The sequence below is a fragment of the Oncorhynchus gorbuscha genome, linkage group LG04, assembly GCF_021184085.1.
Source record: "Oncorhynchus gorbuscha isolate QuinsamMale2020 ecotype Even-year linkage group LG04, OgorEven_v1.0, whole genome shotgun sequence".
In the NCBI taxonomy this organism is placed as follows: Eukaryota; Metazoa; Chordata; class Actinopteri; order Salmoniformes; family Salmonidae; genus Oncorhynchus; species Oncorhynchus gorbuscha.
The window spans coordinates 30,897,007-30,919,702 of NC_060176.1; the positions used below are offsets into that span (position 1 = coordinate 30,897,007).

Here is a 22,696-nt window from a genome sequence, read left to right on the forward strand (position 1 = left end):
CCTGCTCTTTAGATTTCCCCCTCAGTCACTTTAAACAGCCCTTTGTTTCTATGTTCATAAATTACTCCCAATTACCCTCATATCTCACCCATGGATGAGAAATAAAAACAGAAAGATTGAACAGATTGTGTCTGGGCTCTGAGAACTAATACATTCAGTTGGATAACTAAATAACACAGAAATCAATCTACAGAACTGAGTTGTACAACCTTCTTGTCACGATACTAGTATCACAATAATATGATACTCAATTTTTCATGGCAAGAAGGAAAACACGAAGCACATTCAACTCTTTAAAAACCTGCTTCATGTAAATATTTTGTGTGTAACAGCTTTGAATATATACAAATGTGACTCTGGGTTACTTGTATTGTTGTTTGTGTTTTTGTTTCCAACATTAGGACTGTTTTCCTCAATAGATGAAGTCTGCTTCATGTTTTGTTTCCTTGCCATGACTATCATGATTCTTCATAGTACCTCTGGGTATCACGATACTTCACAATAGTTCTGAGTATCAAAATAATGATATTGTGATGACCCTAATGCTCTTAGTCAGGGAGGGACGGATCTGTTGTTACCTTGCATTCTGTGCACCTCTTCGTTAGCAGACGCTGGCCCTCTGACAAAGTCTGGGCCATATAGGTGCATTTTGCTGTGGGGACAAAGGAAAAGTACATTATCATTAGTGATATGTGAGTATATATTATGGTATGCCATGACTCTCCTGGTGTGGGCGCAGTTTTGACACCTTAACGCTGTCATAAATTAGGCATCAGGGGAATCTCCCTCTTGCTCTTCAGTATTGGTGAAGGAAAGTCCCTTTGTCTACAGAAGACTTTTGCCACAAACTATAATGTCCAAAAATATATGAAGATATGAATGTTAACTTCTTTGGGACTGGGGGGGGGCAGTATTGAGCAGCTTGGATGAATAAGGTGCCCAGAGTAAACTGCCTGCTACTCAGGCCCAAAAGCTAGAATATGCATATAATTAGTAGATTTGGATAGAAAACACTCTACTCAGTCCCAGTTGCTAATATATGCATATTATGAGTATATCTGGATAGAAAACACTCTGAAGTTTTGAAAACTGTTTGAATGATGTCTGTGAGTATAGCAGAACTCATATGGCAGGCAAGAAATCCAACCAGGAAGTGGGAAATCTGAGGTTTGTAGGTTTGTAGGTTTTCAATTGATTGCCTATCCAATATACAGTGTCTATGGGGTCATATTGTACTTCCTAAGGCTTCCACTAGATGTCAACATTCTTTAGAACATTGTTTCAGGCTTCTACTGTGAATGGGGAGCGAATAAGAGCTGTTTGAACCAGGGGTCTGGCAGAATGCCATGAGCTAAGTCACGAGCGGCCGTGAGAACAAGCTCCGTTCTTTTTCAACCGGAATAGTCTGGTTGGAATATTATTGAAGATGTATGATAAACACATCCTAAAGATTGATTCTATTCATCGTTTGACCTGATTCTATGAACTGTAATGGAACTGTTTTGACTTCTCGTCTGAACTAAGTGCCTGTGAACAAAAAGGAGATATTTGGACATAAATGATGGACTTTATCGGACAAAAATAAACATTTATTGTGGAACTGGGATTCCCGGGAGTGCATTCCGATGAAGATCATCAAAGGTAAGTGAATATTTATAATGCTATTTCTGAGTTTTGTGACACCTCTCCTTGGTTGAAAAATGGTTGCATGTTTTTCTGTGACAAGGTGCTGACCTAACATAATCACATGGTGTGCTTTTACCGTAAAACATTTTTGAAATCTGACACAGCGGTTGCATTAACCTGTTACTCCTACCCCCTACTTTTTCTAACATTCTGTTAAAAATCGCGCAACATTTCAGCGCCCTGCTACTCATGCCAGGAATATAGTATATTCATATGATTAGTATGTGTGGATAGAAAACACTCAGACGTTTATAAAAACTGGTTGAATCACGGCTGTGACTATAACAGAACGTGCGTTTCATCGAAAAGCGCAGGAAAATCTGATCACTGAAAATGGGAAAATACATCCATGCGCCACTAGAACCCATTGTTGAATGTGATCCACATTAAATGGGGCCGATGTTGCAATACCTACAGCTTTCACACAATGTCAACAGTCTTGTCATTTGCCTACGATTTGTTTCTTGGTCAAACAGACACAAGGTAGCGCCTTTCTTCCGGTCTCCGACCGGATATTTTGGTTGAGATTTACCCGGACATTATTTCCTGACGTACAGCTATAGAATATACATCGCCTCGTGATCAATTTGATCGCTTATTAACGTTTACTAATACCTAAAGTTGCATTACAAAAGTATTTCGAAGTGTCTTGTGAAAGTTTATCGTCGACTTTTTTTATTTTAAAAAATGACGTTACGTTATAAAACGCTATTTTTTTCCTTGATCACAGTCTTCATAGATCGATATCTAGGCTATATATGGACCGATTTAATTGAAAATAAATACCCAATAGTGATGTTTATGGGACATCTAGGAGTGCCAACAAAGAAGATGGTCAAAGGTAATGAATGTTTTATATTTTATTTGTGCGTTTTGTGTAGCGCCGACTATGCTAATTATTTTGTTTACGTCCCCTGCGGGTCTTTTGGGGTGTTACATGCTATCAGATAATAGCTTCTCATGCTTTCGCCGAAAAGCATTTTAAAAATCTGACTTGTTGCCTGGATTCACAACGAGTGTAGCTTTAATTCAGTACCCTGCAAGTGTAGTTTAATGAACGTTTGAGTTTTAAGGAGTGCTATTAGCATTTAGCGTAGCGCATTTGCATTTCCAGATGTCTAGATGGGACGCCTGCGTGTCGGGTAGGAGCAAGATGTTAAGGAGAAGTTTATCGTTAATTGTGTGTTAATTCCATCAATGTTTATGATGAGTATTTCTGTCATTTGATGTGGCTCTCTACACTTTCACCGGATGTTTGTTTGAGTCAATGCATTTCTGAAAATAACGCGGCAGGTTTTTGGACATAAAGATGAACTTATCGAACAAAACAAACATTTATTGTCTAACATGGAGTCCTGGGAGTGCCATCCGGTGAAGATCATCTAAGGTTAGTGATTCATTTTAATGCTATTTCTGTCTTTTGTGACACCTCTCCTTCTTTGGAAAATGGCTGTAAGTTTTTCTGTGGCTAGGCGCTGACCTAACATAATCGCAACGTGTGCTTTCGCCGTGAAGCCTTTTTGAAATCAGACACTGTGGCTGGATTAATGAGAAGTTTCTTTAAAATGGTGTATAATACTTGTTTGAGGAATTTTAATTATGAGATTTCTGTTGTTTTGAATTTGGCAACCTGCAATTTCACTGGCTGTTGGCGAGGGACGCTAGCGTCCCACATATCCTAGAGAAGTTAAGGTATGGTCAGTGGGGATCTAAAGAATAATCATTTCACATTTGTTTGTTATTTTGTGATGTCATTAAGAATGGTATCAAGAAAATACTGTAACTCGGAAAGAGTACACATTCTATATGTCAAGTTTACATCCAAATGTTGTAGAAAATCTAGAGAATATTTTGATTAAGATATTAACGTGATTTTAGTTTTCTAATGAGATCATTGTTTTTCATATAAACTGTGCACAGTGATTAGACATGCCCCGAATTAGGTCAGAGAGCTTGTCAGCATGATAGAACCGCCTTTTTGACAATAGTGCTTAAAAGGACTGGCTAAAACTTAACACATCAGACTAAAACATTGCTGGATTGCTACTGGTGTGTAAAGAGATTGGGAGCAGATCCATGAATAATTCATTTACACCAGTAAAGCATGGAGTGTTAGCTACATGTTGGAAATGGTTAGAACTTAGTCTCAACACGAGGTGAAGAAGATAACCTCACCTACCAGACCAGAAACAATGCCAATCTGCAGCTACGCATGTAAAGTGATTTGGAACTTTGACTATCTACCCAAGGAAAGAAGGAGAGAATCCCATCTCAGTCAAGCATCTGAGTATCTCCTCTGAAAACACTTCACAACAAGCCAGGACAACTAAGAAGAAGGACATTGTGATCTCTGGTGGACAACCAGATCCTTAAACCTATCGACCCCTTCCCATAGAAGGATTGATTGTTTTCAACAGAGACAGACGACGAACAAAGAGATCCACATGTAAATATATGCATTACTTCTTATCCCAAAATGGGTGATGGTTCATGGGCAAAGTAAATGGTTACTGGGAGCATAGTTTAAAATGTCCAATAAGTATTCACTTTGTCCCTTAGTGTCACATTCTGACCATCATTCGTGTGTGTTTTCCTTGTTTTAGTGTTGGTCAGGACGTGAGCTGGGTGGGCATTCTATGTTGTGTGTCTGGTTTGTGTCTGGTTTGTCTATTTCTATGTTTTGCCTGATAAGGTTCTCAATCAGAGGCAGGTGTTAGTCATTGTCTCTGATTGGGAACCATATTTAGGTAGCCTGTTTTGTGTTGGGTTTTGTGGGTGATTCTTCCTGTCTTTGTATTTGTGGCACCAGATAGGACTGTTTTGTTTTTTTCACGTGTCTTGTTTTGTAGATTGTTGTACTTTCATCTTTATTAAAGATGCACAAAACTAACCACGCTGCATTTTGGTCCGCCTCTCTTTCCCCAGAAGAAAACCATTACACTTAGTCTCTGTCTCTCTCTCCCTTAACACCTCTCCATCTAACCTTTTGTTGTAACAAGCCGTCATATCTTGTCAGTCCACAAGGGATGTTTGTCTCATGTGAGTGTGTATGTGTATTCTGTGTTATTATTTAGTTGGTTAGTAAATAAATAATTAAACCATTTTGTGTATTACTGAATAATCAGCAAATATTGGGTCATGACTGTTCAGAATGAGACCTGACATGAGGTAATGATTAATAAGTTACTGTTATCGATATATTTATATCTTCTAGAGTTTAATTCGGGAGATGGTAACTCGTTAAACAACTTCTTCCATGGTGCCCCGAATTCCTAATGCGTTAATTGTTACATGATTAATTTAATCGGGTTAGAATTAATCATAGTTAGTGGATTGAATAAATAAGTCATCACATTAATGAAAGTCACGACATATTGGAGCCCCCCGTAGAAGGAATCTAAGACAAAAGTAGGCCTTGCTGTTGAATTCAGTCTATATGAATTGTGTATCAGATTACGTTATACACCATCAGAGCTGTAGCAGGATTAGTTGTTGGGTGTGTGTTTTTCCATTTGAACAAGATACTAGAAATATTCCTCTCAGGTCTTGCATACTGAGTGAGGATCAGTGTAGGATGAATTACGGTATTACATTTCTAGGTTTAGGACATACGGGCCAGCCTATGATGGAAATATAAGAATATTTGTTTGGCCAAAGCAAAATAATCTCTCTGTCTCTCGCGTTTCAGGAGCGTGAGTAGACCACAGCAAGTATTTCTTTGTTATCACGTGTTCCGGTAACATCACTGGAAAAAACACCAATTAAGTTGAACAAGAGACATCATTAGTAAACCCTGTTCCCGAATTGAAAGGGACCTGTTGTGCTTGAAAGTAACATTCTTGTGGATAATGGCTAGTTCTGCATTCAATGCTAAGCTAACAAAGAAAGAGCAGCCATTCTCCTTAGTTCACGGTAAAATCCCGCCTTCACAGGATTCCCGTGTGATTTCAGCTTTCAGGGTGACACCCTGTGTCTTGGGCAATAGAAGTCCCGCCTCTGCTGAAATCCCTTGTGAGTTCAACTTTCAGGGGCAAGTGACCCCTTGTGGTAAAAAAATTGTCTTTTCACATTTGTAAAAACTAGTTGCACTTATGATATCCAGCCAATCTCAACTGATTTGATATTGATGTCTCATTTAATTTAACAAGGAAGTTCAATTACCAAACAATCCTTTTACCAGATTGATCATTTAGATAAGGACCATTAATTTGTTCCAACAAATGAGACATTTTAAACATTTCCACTTTAACTTAGATAAAGTGATGCTTTCAGGTTAATTAAAGTTTAATACCCGTGTTGTTTCAACTTTCATCGGTAAGTGACCCCTTGTGGTGAAAAATTGCCATAATTATTTTGAAAAAAAAGCCATTGTGAGGCCCAATGTCTTCTCACATTTGTTACAACTGGTTACACTTTAATAATATCCAACCAATCTCAACAGATTGTATATTATTGTCTCATTCGATTTAACAAGGAAGTTAAATTGCCAAACAAACATTTTACGAGACGAGGTTGATCATTTGGATAAAGACCAAATTAATTTGTTGCACCCAATGATACATATTAAACGTGTCAATCTTAAACTAGATACAGCGACGCTTTCAGGTTAATACAATTTGAATTCCCAGAAAACCTGGGAATTCTGGGAAAGTTACTGGAATTTTGTAACCCTATCTGATATACTAATTCGTAAGGAATATGTGACATTCAGATGATATTTATTGTTCAGATGATTCACTGTCTTTCCATGGTAATTCACAGTGCAAAGGGTACTGAAATACTTTAGAGCTGGCTACAAAAAATGTGTTTGAGGTTCAAATGTCCTACATTTTTAATTCTGTGGAGGGAAAAAAAGGCAAATGTGAGTGAGTGAAGTTGGGGGGAAAATAAACATCCCATTAAGAATGCAAGAGATGAGACATTTCTGCATATCCCTTAAGCAAATGAACATAAATAGAGAGTGAGGCAGTTTGTGTCTACTAGCCCAGTTGATTGTGTTCAGTATCACAGTAGCCCTGCAATCTTAGAAATAAAGGTTCGATATTGGTCCCTGGGGTACAATCATCACACTCACTCTCAGCATACACATAAGGAACATTCCTGTTTCCCTGGGTACAAACATATTTTGTGTACCCTCAATTATTGATCGTACTGATCTGTACCTTTGTTTATCAGAAAAACAATGTATTGAGAAAAGGTAAATATGTGTACCCACCATAAGGTACACTGATCAATTATTGCCACATAAAAGGAACTAATGGCTTTGTTACTGGTACCCTAGAAAGGCTAATCTGTGCCATAATCATTATCATATTTCCCAGCATGCTAAAACAGGTCGGTTGGTTGAGATGGTTGTCCTTCTGGAAGGTTCTCCCATTTCCACAGAAGTACTCTGGAACTCTGTCAGAGTGACCATCGGGTTCTTGGTCACCTCCATGATCAAGGCCCTTCTCCCTCGATTGCTCCGTTTGGCTGGGCGGCCAGCTCTAGGAAGAGTCTTGGTGGTTTCAAAATTCTTCCATTTAAGAATGATGGAGGCCACTGTGTTCTTGGCGACCTTCAATGCTGCAGACATTTTTTGGTACCCTTCCCCAGATCTGTGGCTCGACACAATCCTGTCTCAAAGCTCTACGGACAATTCCTTCGACCTCGTGGCTTGGTTTTCGCTCTAACATGCACTGTCAACTGTGGGATATTATATAGAAAGGTTTTCCAAATAATTTCCAATCAATTGATATTCCCATAGGTGGACACCAAATAAGTTGTATGAAACATCTCAATGATGATCAGTGAAAACAGCATGCACCTGAGCTCAATTTCGAGTCTCATCGCAAAGGGTACCAAAATGTGTAATGTAAGAAAATGTGTAAAGATGGACGGGATCTGAATACTTTCCGAATGCCCTGTATATATACGTCATTTCCGGTCACAACTTGCAGGCTTGTTTTCGAATTGCTGTGCGTTTTGTTGCCAACCTATTTTGCTACCTGACAACTTTACGGGTTTCACTTTTTAATTACCGTTCATATATTTATTTTTTCCTCGACTTTTTCACTCCGGACGCTTTATCTGGACACGATTCGTCAGGACCTCCAACAGCCGAAGCTAAGTAGTAACATTAACATGATGCCTTCTAATTGCAGCCGCTGTGCTCGCCTTACGGCGAGGATAGCTGTACTGCAAGCCCAGCTTCAGACGCAATCGTTAGGCAAGGGTAATTTCAGTGTAGGAAAGGATGAAACAGCGTCTGTGCCACCAGTAAGTACAGATAGTAGTATAAATCCCCTGGCACAGTCCCCGCAGCCGGACAACTTTCTCACGGTTTCTGGAAGGAAATGCTGTAGGAACGCTCAACCGGTGTCGCTCATTCAGCAGACAGAAACTTTCAACCGGTTCTCCCCATTAAGCAGCGGGTCGGTGTCAGAGGCCGAGTCTTCTCTGGTCTCTACTCCTCCCGTTACGGGGTCTGAGACGCCGAAGCTTCCCACCATTAGCTCTGACAAATTGAAAACTCTAGTCATTGGCGACTCCATTACCCGCAGTATTAGACTTAAAGCGAATCATCCAGCGATCATACACTGTTTACCCGGGGGCAGGGCTACCGACGTTAAGGCTAATCTGAAGATGGTGCTGGCTAAAGCTAAAACTGGCGAGTGTAGAGAGTATAGAGATATTGTTATCCACGTCGGCACCAACGATGTTAGGATGAAACAGTCAGAGATCACCAAGCGCAACATAGCTTCTGCGTGCATATCAGCTAGAAAGATGTGTCGGCATCAAGTAATTGTCTCTGGCCCCCTCCCAGTTAGGGGGAGTGATGAGCTCTACAGCAGAGTCTCACAACTCAATCGCTGGTTGAAAACTGTTTTCTGCCCCTCCCAAAAGATAGAATTTGTAGATAATTGGCCCTCTTTCTGGGACTCACCCACAAACAGGACCAAGCCTGACCTGCTGAGGAGTGACGGACTCCATCCTAGCTGGAGGGGTGCTCTCATCTTATCTGCCAACATAGACAGGGCTCTAACTCCTCTAGCTCCACAATGAAATAGGGTGCAAGCCAGGCAGCAGGCTATTAGCCAGCCTGCCAGCATAGTGGAGTCTGCCACTAGCATAGTTAGTGTAGTCAGCTCAGCTATCACCATTGAGACCGTGTCTGTGCCTCGACCTAGGTTGGGCAAAACTAAACATGGCGGTGTTCGCCTTAGCAATCTCACTAGGATAATGACCACCTCCATTCCTGTCATTACTGAAAGAGATCATGATACCTCACATCTCAAAATAGGGCTACTTAATGTTAGATCCCTTACTTCAAAGGCAATTATAGTCAATGAACTAATCACTGATCATAATCTTGATGTGATTGGCCTGACTGAAACATGGCTTAAGCCTGATGAATTTACTGTGTTAAATGAGGCCTCACCTCCTGGCTACACTAGTGACCATATCCCCCGTGCATCCCGCAAAGGCGGAGGTGTTGCTAACATTTACGATAGCAAATTTCAATTTAAAAAAAAAAAAATGACGTTTTCGTCTTTTGAGCTTCTAGTCATGAAATCTATGCAGCCTACTCAATCACTTTTTATAGCTACTGTTTACAGGCCTCCTGGGCCATATACAGCGTTTCTCACTGAGTTCCCTGAATTCGTATCAGACCTTGTAGTCATTGCAGATAATATTCTAATCTTTGGTGACTTTAATATTCACATGGAAAAGTCCACAGACCCACTCCAAAAGGCTTTTGGAGCCATCATCGACTCAGTGGGTTTTGTCCAACATGTCTCTGGACCCACTCACTCTCACAGTCATACGCTGGACCTAGTTTTGTCCCATGGAATAAATGTTGTGGATCTTAATGTTTTTCCTCATAATCCTGGACTATCGGACCACCATTTTATTACGTTTGCAATTGCAACAAATAATCTGCTCAGACCCCAACCAAGGAACATCAAAAGTCGTGCTATAAATTCACAGACAACACAAAGATTCCTTGATGCCCTTCCAGACTCCCTCTGCCTACCCAAGGACGCCAGAGGACAAAAATCCGTTAACCACCTAACTGAGGATCTCAATTTAACCTTGCGCAATACCCTAGATGCAGTTGCACCCCTAAAAACTAAAAAAATGTCTCATAAAAAACTAGCTCCCTGGTACACAGAAAATACCCGAGCTCTGAAGCAAGCTTCCAGAAAATTGGAACGGAAATGGCGCCACACCAAACTGGAAGTCTTCCGACTAGCTTGTAGGACGGTACCGTGCAGTACTGCTGCTCGATCGTCCTATTTTTCTAACTTAATTGAGGAAAATAAGAACAATCCGAAATTCCTTTTTGATACTGTGGCAAAGCTAACTAAAAAGCAGCATTCCCCAAGAGAGGATGACTTGCACTTTAGCAGTGATAAATTCATGAACTTCTTTGAGGAAAAGATTATGATTATTAGAAAGCAAATTACGGACTCCTCTTTAAACCTGTGTATTCCTCCAAACCTCAGTTGTCCTGAGTCTGCACAACTCTGCCAGGACCTAGGATCAAGAGAGACGCTCAAGTGTTTTAGTACTATATCTCTTGACACAATGATGAAAATAATCATGGCCTCTAAACCTTCAAGCTGTATACTGGACCCTATTCCAACTAAACTACTGAAAGAGCTGCTTCCTGTGCTTGGCCCTCCTATGTTGAACATAATAAACGGCTCTCTATCCACTGGATGTGTACCAAACTCACTAAAAGTGGCAGTAATAAAGCCTCTCTTGAAAAAGCCAAACCTTGACCCAGAAAATATAAAAAACTATCGGCCTATATCGAATCTTCCATTCCTCTCAAAGATTTTAGAGAAGGCTGTTGCGCAGCAACTCACTGCCTTCCTGAAGACAAACAATGTATACGAAATGCTTCAGTCTGGTTTTAGACCCCATCATAGCACTGAGACGGCACTTGTGAAGGTGGTAAATGACATTTTGATGGCATCGGACCGAGGCTCTGCATCTGTCCTCGTGCTCCTAGACCTTAGTGCTGCTTTTGATACCATCGATCACCACATTCTTTTGGAGAGATTGGAAACCCAAATTGGTCTACACGGACATGTTCTGGCCTGGTTTGGGTCTTATCTGTCGGAAAGATATCAGTTTGTCTCTGTGAATGGTTTGTCCTCTGACAAATCAACTGTACATTTCGGTGTTCCTCAAGGTTCTGTTTTAGGACCACTATTGTTTTCACTATATATTTTACCTCTTGGGGATGTTATTCGAAAACATAATGTAAACTTTCACTGCTATGCGGATGACACACAGCTGTACATTTCAATGAAACATGGTGAAGCCCCAAAATTGCCCTCGCTAGAAGCATGTGTTTCAGACATAAGGAAGTGGATGGCTGCAAACTTTCTACTATTAAACTCGGACAAAACAGAGATGATTGTTCTAGGTCCCAAGAAACAAAGAGATCTTCTGTTGAATCTGACAATTAATCTTAATGGTTGTACAGTCGTCTCAAATAAAACTGTGAAGGACCTCGGCGTTACTCTGGACCCTGATCTCTCTTTTGAAGAACATATCAAGACCATTTCGAGGACAGCTTTTTTCCATCTACGTAACATTGCAAAAATCAGAAACTTTCTGTCCAAAAATGATGCAGAAAAATTAATCCATGCTTTTGTCACTTCTAGGTTAGACTACTGCAATGCTCTATTTTCCGGCTACCCGGATAAAGCACTAAATAAACTTCAGTTAGTGCTAAATACGGCTGCTAGAATCCTGACTAGAACCAAAAAATTTGATCATATTACTCCAGTGCTAGCCTCTCTACACTGGCTTCCTGTCAAAGCAAGGGCTGATTTCAAGGTTTTACTGCTAACCTACAAAGCATTACATGGGCTTGCTCCCAACTACCTCTCTGATTTGGTCCTGCCGTACATACCTACACGTACGCTACGGTCACAAGACGCAGGCCTCCTAATTGTCCCTAGAATTTCTAAGCAAACAGCTGGAGGCAGGGCTTTCTCCTATAGAGCTCCATTTTTATGGAACGGTCTGCCTACCCATGTCAGAGACGCAAACTCGGTCTCAACCTTTAAGTCTTTACTGAAGACTCATCTCTTCAGTGGGTCATATGATTGAGTGTAGTCTGGCCCAGGAGTGGGAAGGTGAACGGAAAGGCTCTGGAGCAACGAACCGCCCTTGCTGTCTCTGCCTGGCCGGTTCCCCTCTTTCCACTGGGATTCTCTGCCTCTAACCCTGTTACGGGGGCTGAGTCACTGGCTTGCTGGGGCTCTCTCGTGCCGTCCCTGGGGGGGGTGCGTCACCTGGGTGGGTTGATTCACTGTTGTGGTCGGCCTGTCTGGGTCCCCCCCCCCCCCCTTGGGTTGTACCGTGTCGGAGATCTTTGTGGGCTATACTCGGCCTTGTCTCAGGATGGTAAGTTGGTGGTTGAAGATTTCCCTCTAGTGGTGTGGGGGCTGTGCTTTGGCAAAGTGGGTGGGGTTATATCCTTCCTGTTTGGCCCTGTCCGGGGTGTCCTCGGATGGGGCCACAGTGTCTCCTGACCCCTCCTGTCTCAGCCTCCAGTATTTATGCTGCAGTAGTTTATGTGTCGGGGGCTAGGGTCAGTTTGTTCATCTGGAGTACTTCTCCTGTCCTATTCAGGTGTCCTGTGTGAATCTAAGTGTGCGTTCTCTAATTCTCTCCTTCTCTCTTTCTTTCTCTCTCTCGGAGGACCTGAGCCCTAGGACCATGCCCCAGGACTACCTGACATGATGACTCCTTGCTGTCCCCAGTCCACCTGGCCATGCTGCTGCTCCAGTTTCAACTGGCCTGGGCCCTAGGACCATGTCCCAGGACTACCTGACATGAGGACTCCTTGCTGTCCCCAGTCCACCTGGCCATGCTCCTGCTCCAGTTTCAACTGTTCTGCCTTACTATTATTCAACCATGCTGGTCATTTATGAACATTTGAACATCTTGGCCACGTTCTGTTATAATCTCCACCCGGCACAGCCAGAAGAGGACTGGCCACCCCACATATGCTCTCTCTAATTCTCTCTTTCTTTCTCTCTCTCGGAGGACCTGAGCCCTAGGACCGTGCCCCAGGACTACCTGACATGATGGCTCCTTGCTGTCCCCAGTCCACCTGACTGTGCTGCTGCTCCAGTTTCAACTGTTCTGCCTTATTATTATTTGACCATGCTGGTCATTTATGAACATTTGAACATCTTGGTCATGTTCTGTTATAATCTCTACCCGGCACAGCCAGAAGAGGACTGGCCACCCCACATAGCCCGGTTCCTCTCTAGGTTTCTTCCTAGGTTTTGGCCTTTCTAGGGAGTTTTTCCTAGCCACCGTGCTTTTACACCTGCATTGTTTGCTGTTTGGGGTTTTAGGCTGGGTTTCTGTACAGCACTTTGAGATATCAGCTGATGTACGAAGGGCTATATAAATAAATTTGATTTGATTTGATTTGATTTGATAAAGAGTTTCATTTTAATGGTAACATTCACGTAGGAACACACTTGGTGAAGGCCACAGCACTGAAAATGAATGTATACGACAACCATGTCTCTGTCACTAACAAATAGAGTCATACGTTGTAACTCTACAATTCACTTGAAAAGGCAAGGCACACCTGGAAATTATATTGGAGGCGTGGCTTCGTGGGGCCGTGATTTTCAGTTGACTGTTTTAGGCCATCCATGAGAGGAAGTGTTTACCAGTTTATGTGGTCTTTGTTAGAGGTATGATTATCCCACTTTCAAGGAACACATGGTTTTGTCATGTTGGTGGCTCACTATAAAGGCCAAATGTACCTTTTCTAAAAGCCAGCTTTAGGGACAAAGGTACTATCTGATGTATGAACTTGGGTACAATTATGTGCAGTGCCTTCAGAAAGTATTCATAGCGCTTGAGATTTCCACATTGTGCTGTTTTACAACCTGAATTTAAAATGGATTAAATTGAGATTTTTTGTCTCACCGGCCACCAGTATGTCAAAATAGAATTATGAAAGAAAAATCAGAAGTAAGAATGTGCTTAACAAGTCACATAATAAGTTCCATGGATTCACTCTGTGTGCAATAACAACATACAATTATCTGCAAGGTCTCTCAGTCGAGCAGTGAATTTCAATCAAGAAGACAAGGGGTGTTTTCCAATGTCTCGTTATTTATTTATTATTTTTGTAATTTTAAAAGTGAACCTTTATTTAACTAGGCAAGCCAGTTTAGAACAAAGACAACACTGGGCCAATTGTGCAACACCCTATGGGTCTCCTAATCACAGCCGGTTGTGATACAGCCTGGATTTGAACTAGGATGTCTTTAGAGTCTTAAACCGCTGCACCACTCGGGAGCTCAAAAAAAGAAAACAATAGATGGTTAAAAATAAAAATAGCAGACACTAAATATATCCCTTTAAGCACTGTGAATGTATTCATTACACTGTGGATGGTGTAATTAATAGCTCCTTGGGCTTAATCAGCCACTCCTTGGGAAACAATACCTATTTTGCCAATTGGCCTGGACACCTTCTACTGCCGAGACGGAGCCCCGCTGATTCCATCATGACTGGACTACCGATGTAATCTGCATGATTTTTTTTTCAACTGGCTCCTCCATCGCGACGTCCCCTGAATACCCATCTGCGAACCTGCTATCCGTGGCCCGCTAGCTGTCTAGAGCATATCGCACTGTTAGCTGAAGAAGCCCATCGGACAAATTCTTTGGCCACTATACCTATTTTGCCAATTGGCCTGGACCCTTTTACCCCTGCTGATCCATCACGACTAGTCTGCCGGCATAACAGCACGAGGCGGCTACAACAGACTTCTTCTGTTGCGATGTTCCTCTAAGGCCCATCTGCTAGCTTGCATGCCCCGGCCCGCTAGCTGTCTGAATCGCGGTGTCTCCAGCCCGCCGAACTATTCACTCAACCCCTATGATCACTCGGCTATGCATGTCTCACCCTAATGTCAATATGCCTTGTCCATTGCTGTTTTGTTTTGTGATTATTGCCTTATTTCACCGTAGAGCCTCTAGCCCTGTTCAATACCGTAAAACGAGTCCTACATTGACATAACCTGAAAGGCCGCTCAGCAAGGAAGAACCACTGCTCCAAAACTGCCATAAAATAGCCAGACTATGGTTTGCAACTGCACATGGGGACAAAGATTGTACTTTTTGGAGAAATGTCCTCTGGTCTGATGAAACAAAAATAGAACTGTTTGGCCATAATGACCATCTTTATGTTTGGAGGAAAAAGGGGGAGGCTTGCAAGCCGAAGAACACCATCCCAACCGTGAAGCACAGCGGTGGCAGCATCATGTTGTGGGGGTGTTTTGCCGCAGGAGGGCCTGGCGCACTTGACAAAATAAATGGCTTAATGAGAAAGGAAAATTACGTGGATATATTGAAGCAACATCTCAAGACATCAGTCAGGAGGTTAAAGCTAGGTTGAAAATGGTTCTTCCAGATAGACAATGACCTCAAGCATACTTCCAAAGTTGTGGCAAAATGGATTAAAGACAACAAAGTCAAGGTATTGGAGTGGCCATCACAAAGCCCTGACCTCAATCCCATAGACTTTTTGTGGGCAGAACTGAAAAAGTGTGTGCGAGCAAGGAGGTCTTACAAACCTGACTCAGTTAAACCAGCTCTGTCAGGAGGAATGGGCCAAAATTCACCCAACTTATTGTGGGAAGCTTGTGGAAGGCTACCCGACACATTTGACCCAAGTTAAACAATTTAAAGGCAATGCTACCAAATACTAATTGAGTGTATGTAAACCTTTGACCCACTGGGAATGTGATGAAATAAATAAAAGCTGAGAAAAATCTGTCTCGCTACTATTATTCTGACATTTCACATTCTTAAAATAATGTGGTGATCCTAACTGACCTAAGACAGGCAATTTTTACTAGGAATAAATGTCAGGAATTGTGAAAAACTGTTTAAATGTATTTGGCTAAGGTGTATGTAAACTTCTGAAGCTAACTATATATGTCACACCCTGACCGTAGTTTGCTTTGTATGTTTCTATGTTTTGGTTGCTCAGGGTGTGATCTGAGTGGGCATTCTATGTTGGATGTCTTGTTTGTCTATTTCTATGTCTGGCCTGATATGGTTCTCAATCAGAGGCAGGTGTTAGTCATTGTCTCTGATTGGGAACCATATTTAGGTAGCCTGGGTTTCACTGTGTGTTTGTGGGTGATTGTTCCTGTTCCGGTAGATTTGGCCTTGTCCTGCTGAAAGGTGAATTCTTCTCCCAGTGTCTGTTGGAAAGTAAACTGAACCAGGTTCGTCTCTAGGATTTTGCTTGTGCTTTATTTTGATTTTTTAAAACGCTGTAGTTCTTGCTGATGACAAGTACACTATTAACATGATGCAGCTACAACCAAAATGTGAAGAATGGTACTCAGTGATGTGTTGGATTTGCCCCAAATATAACGCTTTTTATTCAACACATTTTTTGCAGTATTACTTAAAGCTGCAATATGTAACTTTTTGGGCGACCTGACAAAATTCGCACAAAAATGTGAGTTACATTGAAAGCAAGTGTAAGAATAATTAGTTCTTTTTCACTATTTCTATGTTTCCTGTTTTTAAGTTTTGATTTTGAGGCTTTTATTTTCTGTTTTATTTTACACCAACTACAAACAGCTGAAAATACAATATTTTTGGTTATGGAAAATATATTTCCCAGCGTTTTAGATGGTACAATGATTCTCCACACCATACTTCCTTCTTTAGTCACATAAATTGAAATTAGGCGAACTATTATAATTTTAGCAACCAGGAAATGGCCGCAGCAATTTCTGCGTAGTGCATCTTTATGTGCCTTGTTTATGTTTTTATCTCTGAGCAGTTTCCTTCCTCTCCAGCAACTGAGTAAGGAAGAATGCCTGTATCTTCATATTGATACACCATCCAAAGAGTAATTAATAACTTCACTATGCTCAAAGGGATATTCAGTGTTCTGCCTTTTCAATGTTTTACACATCTACCAATCTGTGCCTTTCTTTTTGAGGCATTGAAAAACCTCCCTGGTCTTTGGTTGAATCTGTGCTTGAAATTCCCTACTCGATTGAGGGACCCTTGCAGATAATTGCATGTGTGGGGTACAGAGATGGGGTAGCCATTATAAAGTCATGTTAACCACTATTATTGAAAACTAAAAATGAGTCCATGCAACCTATGATTTGTTAAGCACATTTTTACTCCTGACCTTATTTAGGCTTGCCTTAAAAACGTATTGACTCAAGACATTTCAGCTTTAAATGCATAAAAAAAAATCTATAAACAAAATTGCACTTTGACATTATGGGGTAGTGTGTGCAGATCAGTGACAAAAAATCTCAGATTAATACATGTTTATTTCAGGCTGTAACACAACAAAATGTGGAAAAAGTTAAGGGGTGTGAAGGCACTCTAGTTGCTTACCAAGATGGCATTGAATGTTTCTGAGTGGCCTAGTTACAGTTTTGACTTATATTGGCTTGAAAATCTTCCCCAAACTTGAAAATGGCTGTCTCGCAAGGATCTACAACCACTTTGAAAGAGCTTGAAGAATTTTTTCAAGATTAATGTACACATAAACTCCTCAAACTGCATTTATTTTCAGTACACTTAACATGTGTAAATATTTGTATGAACATAACAAGATTCAACAACTGAGACAAACTGAACAAGGTCCACAGACATGTGACTATTAGAAATGGAATAATGTGTCCCTGAACAAAGGGGGTCAAAATCAAAAGTAACAATCAGTATCTGGTGTGGCCAACAGCTGCATTAAGTACTTAAGTGCATCTCCTCCTCATGGACTGCACCAGATTTGCCAGTTCTTGCAGTGAGATGTTACCCCACTCTTTCACCAAGGCACCTACAAGTTCCCAGAAATTTCTGGGGGGAATGACCCTAACCCTCACCCTCCGATTCAACAGGTCCCAGACGTGCTCAAAGGGATTGAGATCCGTGCTCTTCGCTCTTCACAGTATGGCTGGTGGCATTGTCATGCTGGAGGGTCATGTCAGGATGAACTTGCAGGAAGGGCACCACATGAGGGAGGATGTCTCCCTGTAACGCACAGCTTTGAGAATGCCTGCAATGGCAACAAGCTCAGTCCAATTATGCAGTGACACACCATCCCAGACCATGACAGACCCTCCACCTCCAAATTGATCCCACACCAGGGTATAGACCTAGGTGTAATGCTCATTCCTTCGACGATAAACGTGAATCGACCATCACCCCTGGTGAGACAAAACCGCGACTCGTCAGTAAAGAGCACTTTTTGACAGTCCTGTCTGGTCCAGTGACAGTGGGTTAGTGCCCATAGGAGATGTTGTTGCCGGTGATGTCTGGTGAAGACCTTTCTTACAACAGGCCTACAAGCCCTCAGTCCAGCCTCTCTCAGCCTATTGGGGACAGTCTGAGCACTGATGGAGGGATTGTGCGTTCCTGGTGTAACTCGGGAAGTTGTTGTTGCCGTCCTGTACCTGTCCCTCAGGGGTGAGGTATTGTTACACGTGGTCTGCCACTGCGAGGACGATCAGCTGTCCATCCTGTCTCCCTGTAGCGCTGTCTTAGGCATCTCACAGTACGGACATTGCAATTTATTGCCCTGGCCATATCTGCAGTTCTCATGCTTCCTTGCAGTATGCCTAAGGCACGTTCACGCAGATGATCAGGGACCCTGGGCATCTTTCTTTTGATGTTTTTCAGAGTCAGTAGAAAGGCCTCTTTAGTGTCCTAAGTTTTCATAACTGTGACCTTAATTGCCTACCGTCTGTGAGCTTTTAGTGTATTGATGACCATTGTACAGGTGCATGTTCATTAGTTGCTTATGGTTCATTGAACAAGCATGGTTTAACTTTACAATGAAGATCTGTGAAGTTATCTGGATTTTTACAACATATCTTTGAAAGATAGGGTCCTGAAAATGTGACGTTTCTTTTTTTTTTAAATACAATCCAGGTATGCAAAACTCTTAGAGACTTACCAGAAAAACATACGGCTGTAATTGCTGCCAAATGTGATTCTAACATGTCTTTACTCAGGGTAATAAATGAGATACTTCTGTATTTCATTTTCAATAAATTAGCAAAGAATTCTAAAAACATGTTTTCACTTGGTCATTATGGGGTATTGTGTGAAGATGGGTGTCGACAAAACATCAATTTAATCCATTTTGAATTCAGGCTGTAACACAACAAAATGTGAAATAAGTCAAGGGATATGAATACTTTCTGAAGGCACTGTACCTATAATTAAAGGTAGAAAGATAGTACCGTACAGAGTACCAACCGGTTACAAGCGTTTGTAAGCCTTTAGGAACAAATGAGAACTTTTTTTTCTGAAGGTGTGCCACACTCTAAAACAATAATATCTCTAATACACAATAATGTACAATAATATAATATACTAATATACAGTAATAACAATAATACACTGTCACTATTTTCAGACGATACACAGCCTGGTCCTAGACCCATGTGAGCACCGTCCTCCAGCACATTGTCTCATCACTCTGTGGTCGGGGATTGATGACAGTACTCACGTCGGCATTTCTTGCAGCAGGTGCCCTCCACATGCACGGAGAGAGAGTCCTCTGAGCAGTTGGCTGGGGGACAGAATATCCTGCGACACTCCACTACTCCGTTCTGTAGAGAAAAGATATTACCCTAAAACACAAAGATAACATCCCAGTGTGTGTGTGTGTGTGTGTGTGTGTGTGTGTGTGTGTGTGTGTGTGTGTGTGTGTGTCTGTGGCACTGCCAACAAGACAAGTGTAAAACATAGAGACAAACATACTGCGTTCAAAAATCATGTCCTCCTCTATCAGTCCTCAGTTATCTGTTATCTGTGCAAATCACATAATCAATCCATCTAACTCAATCATAAAAACCAGACTCTGTAATAGACTCATAGCAGGAAGACATGGTGGTAATCTCTGATGGTTAAGGACAGGAAAACACTAGACTATATGTAATTAAGCAATAATAATGGTCGTGATATTCATATTAACAGCATTTATAACAAATAATAATAAAGAATAGGCAAATATGAATAATTATGCTATACTTCTCACTGTCTGTCCCTCAGGTTGTGGCAGGAGGCCACAACCTTAGCTGATAAAACACAGCATTTAGTTTTTTCCCAATTATGTATTTAAGTTTGTCTTCATCGTTTAAGTCATTGTTGTGTAATTGTGGGAAATAATGTATTTCTTACATCAAAATATCTGTCACAGTTTTACAGAAAATTTGTCTCTGTCACTCTCTTCCCGGGGGCAGAATCTTGGGGGAAGAATCCTGGGGGCAGAATGAGCACAGCCTGTCCACTCTGACAGTGGTTTAAAGTACTTAATTAGTACTCTAAAGTATTTTTACTTAAGGAATTTTTGGGGGTATCTGTACTTTACTATTTATATTTTTCCCAACTTTTAGTTTACTTCACTACATTCTAAAATAAAATAATTAACTTTTACTCCACATATTTCCACTGACACCCAAAAGTTCACGTTACATTTTGACAGCAAAAATATCCAATTCACTCACTTATCATGAGAACATCCCTGGTCATCACTACAGCCTCTGATCTGGAAACCTCACTAAACACAAATGCTTCGTTTGTAAATGATGTCTGAGTGTTGGAGTGTGCCCCATGTTGCTGTCTGGTTTGCTTAACATAACTTATTGAGTGTTATATTTAGTTTTTGGCTAAAAAACATACCCATTTGAAACTGCCTATTTATCATGCACAGAAACTAGAATATGAAGATTAGGACAGAAAACACTCTAAAGTTTCCAAAACTGTCAAAATATTGTCTGTGAGTATACCAGAACTGATATTGCAGGCGAAAACCTGAGGAAAATCAAACCATGAAATGCTGTTTTCCTGAAAGCTCTCTGTTCCATTGGATGCCTTACCTCCATTTAAAGGGATATCAACCAGATTCATTTTCCTATGGCTCTCTCAAGGTGTCAACAGTCTTTAGACATAGTTTCATACTTTTATTTTGAAAAAATGAGCGAGAAAGATAACATCACGTCAGTGGATAGCTGGGTGTTCGCAGAGTTTTGCTTGCGCAACAGAGTGGGGCAGCCATTGTCTCTCCCTCTCCTATTGAAAAAGCGACAGTCCCGGTTGATATATTATCGATTATATATATTTTTTAAACCAGAAGATTGATTATAAAAAACGTTTGACATGTTTCTGTGGACATTATGGATACTGTGATGTCGTGACCGCTCGAGCCTGTGGATTTGTGAACATAATGCAACAAAGAAATGGAGGTATTTTGGATATAAAAATAATCTTTATGGAACAAAAGGAACATTTATTGTGTAACTGGGAGTCTCGTGAGTGAAAACACCTAAAGATCATCAAAGGTAAGCGATTTAATCTATTGCTTTTCTGACTTTCGTGACCAATATACTTGGCTGCTAGTGTTTGTAATATTTTGTCTACTGAGAGAGATGTTCTTACATAAACGCTTGTTATGCTTTCGCCGAAAAGCTGTATTGAAATCTGACACGCCAGGTGGACTACCAACAAGCTAAGCTGTGTTTTGCTATATTGCACTTGTGATTTCATGAAAATTAGATATTTTTAGTAATTTTATTTGAATTTGGTGCACTGCAATTCATAAACCGTGTGCCGTGGAATTGGCATATCGAAAATCTCTTCCCAACTTATTTGCAATTTATAAGGCACAGCTATCAATTGTTTGGTTCTAAAAGGAAATTGGTATATGTTTGTATTTATCACAATTTTCTTTAACCATTTGTGGTCTTTAATGTAGGGCCGGCAGACAAGTTCTTTACTTTTTCCCCCTTGTTATTTTGGGTAGAGCAGACATTTCCATATGTCTGTGTTAGCTGCATGGCATGTGTGAAATAACTCCACCAGTCCTATTTATGATATGATTTACAAAAATGCTACCTTTAAAACAAAAATGTTATTGAAAAATCTATATTAGTATATTTGAGTTTAGCCACAATATTTGTTGTATTATTTGTTCTGTCTTTTCAGGTGGATTAAACAGAAGATGCAACCAAATTTCTAAGTCTTGTTTAAAAAAAAATAACAATATTTTGCAGATTTCGTTTTCAAATAACCGAAAGTGAGCAGATGTAATCTGATTAAAGGGAAAAAGGCCATTCTTGAACATGGGGTGTGACATTCTTACTAATTTACTAGAGAACCATTTCGGATTTAACCCATTTTATAAGAGATTATCCAAAAATGAAATATTCTCGGCATTTATATATAAACTCCAGTTGTACTTTATCAAAAGCCTTTTCAAAATCAGCTATGAAAACCAGGCCTGGTTTCCAAGATATTTCATATTCATCTATTGTTCCCAGTACTTGTCTTATATTATCTCCAATATATCGTCCATGCAAAAAAACTGTCTGATGAGGATGAATAATATCTGACAATACCTATTTAATTCTATGTGCCAAGCATTGAGCTATAATTTTTGCATCACAACATTGATGTGTAAGAGGCCTCCAATTTTTCAAATGGACTGAATCTTAATATATACCACTTAGGTCCTGTTTCAGTAAAAATGAAATCAGGCCTTCTTGTTGTTTGTCCAATAATCTACCATTTATATAGGAGTGGTTAAAACATGCCAATAATGGACGTCTCAGTATATAAAAAAGGGTGGAATACTTCAATTGGTATGCCATCCAGCCCTGGAGGTTTCCCAGGCTTAAAGGCTTTAACTACATCAAGAAGTTCCTCCTCTGTAATTTGGCCTTCACATGAACCTTTCTGTACGTATGTAAAAATGTTACCTTATTAATAGGAAGAAATCCTTACAATTATCTTAGGTTTGTGGAAATGGAGGAGCCTGAAATGAAAACATATTCTAAAGTACTTTACTTCCTCTTTCACAATAGTATTCGGTGAATCATGCGTGACTCCACTTGTTACATGTTTCAATAAAAAAATTGGTAGCATTTCTATGTTGAAGATTGAAAAATAATGTTATGCATTTTTCATCATATTCCATC

The 22,696-nt window shown here is 40.6% G+C and overlaps 1 protein-coding gene across 1 annotated transcript in view; it reads right to left on the bottom strand.

Annotated features, from left to right (window-relative positions):
* Positions 1-22,696, bottom strand: part of LOC124032968 (protein kinase C-binding protein NELL1-like) — a 434,369-nt gene that overhangs the window by 245,369 nt on the left and 166,304 nt on the right. The window contains exons 9-10 of the mRNA XM_046344912.1: positions 19,228-19,330; positions 579-652 (exon numbers count right to left, since the gene is read on the bottom strand). Of these exons, the coding sequence (XP_046200868.1) occupies positions 579-652; positions 19,228-19,330 (177 nt within the window). The remainder of the gene's footprint in view (positions 1-578; positions 653-19,227; positions 19,331-22,696) is intronic.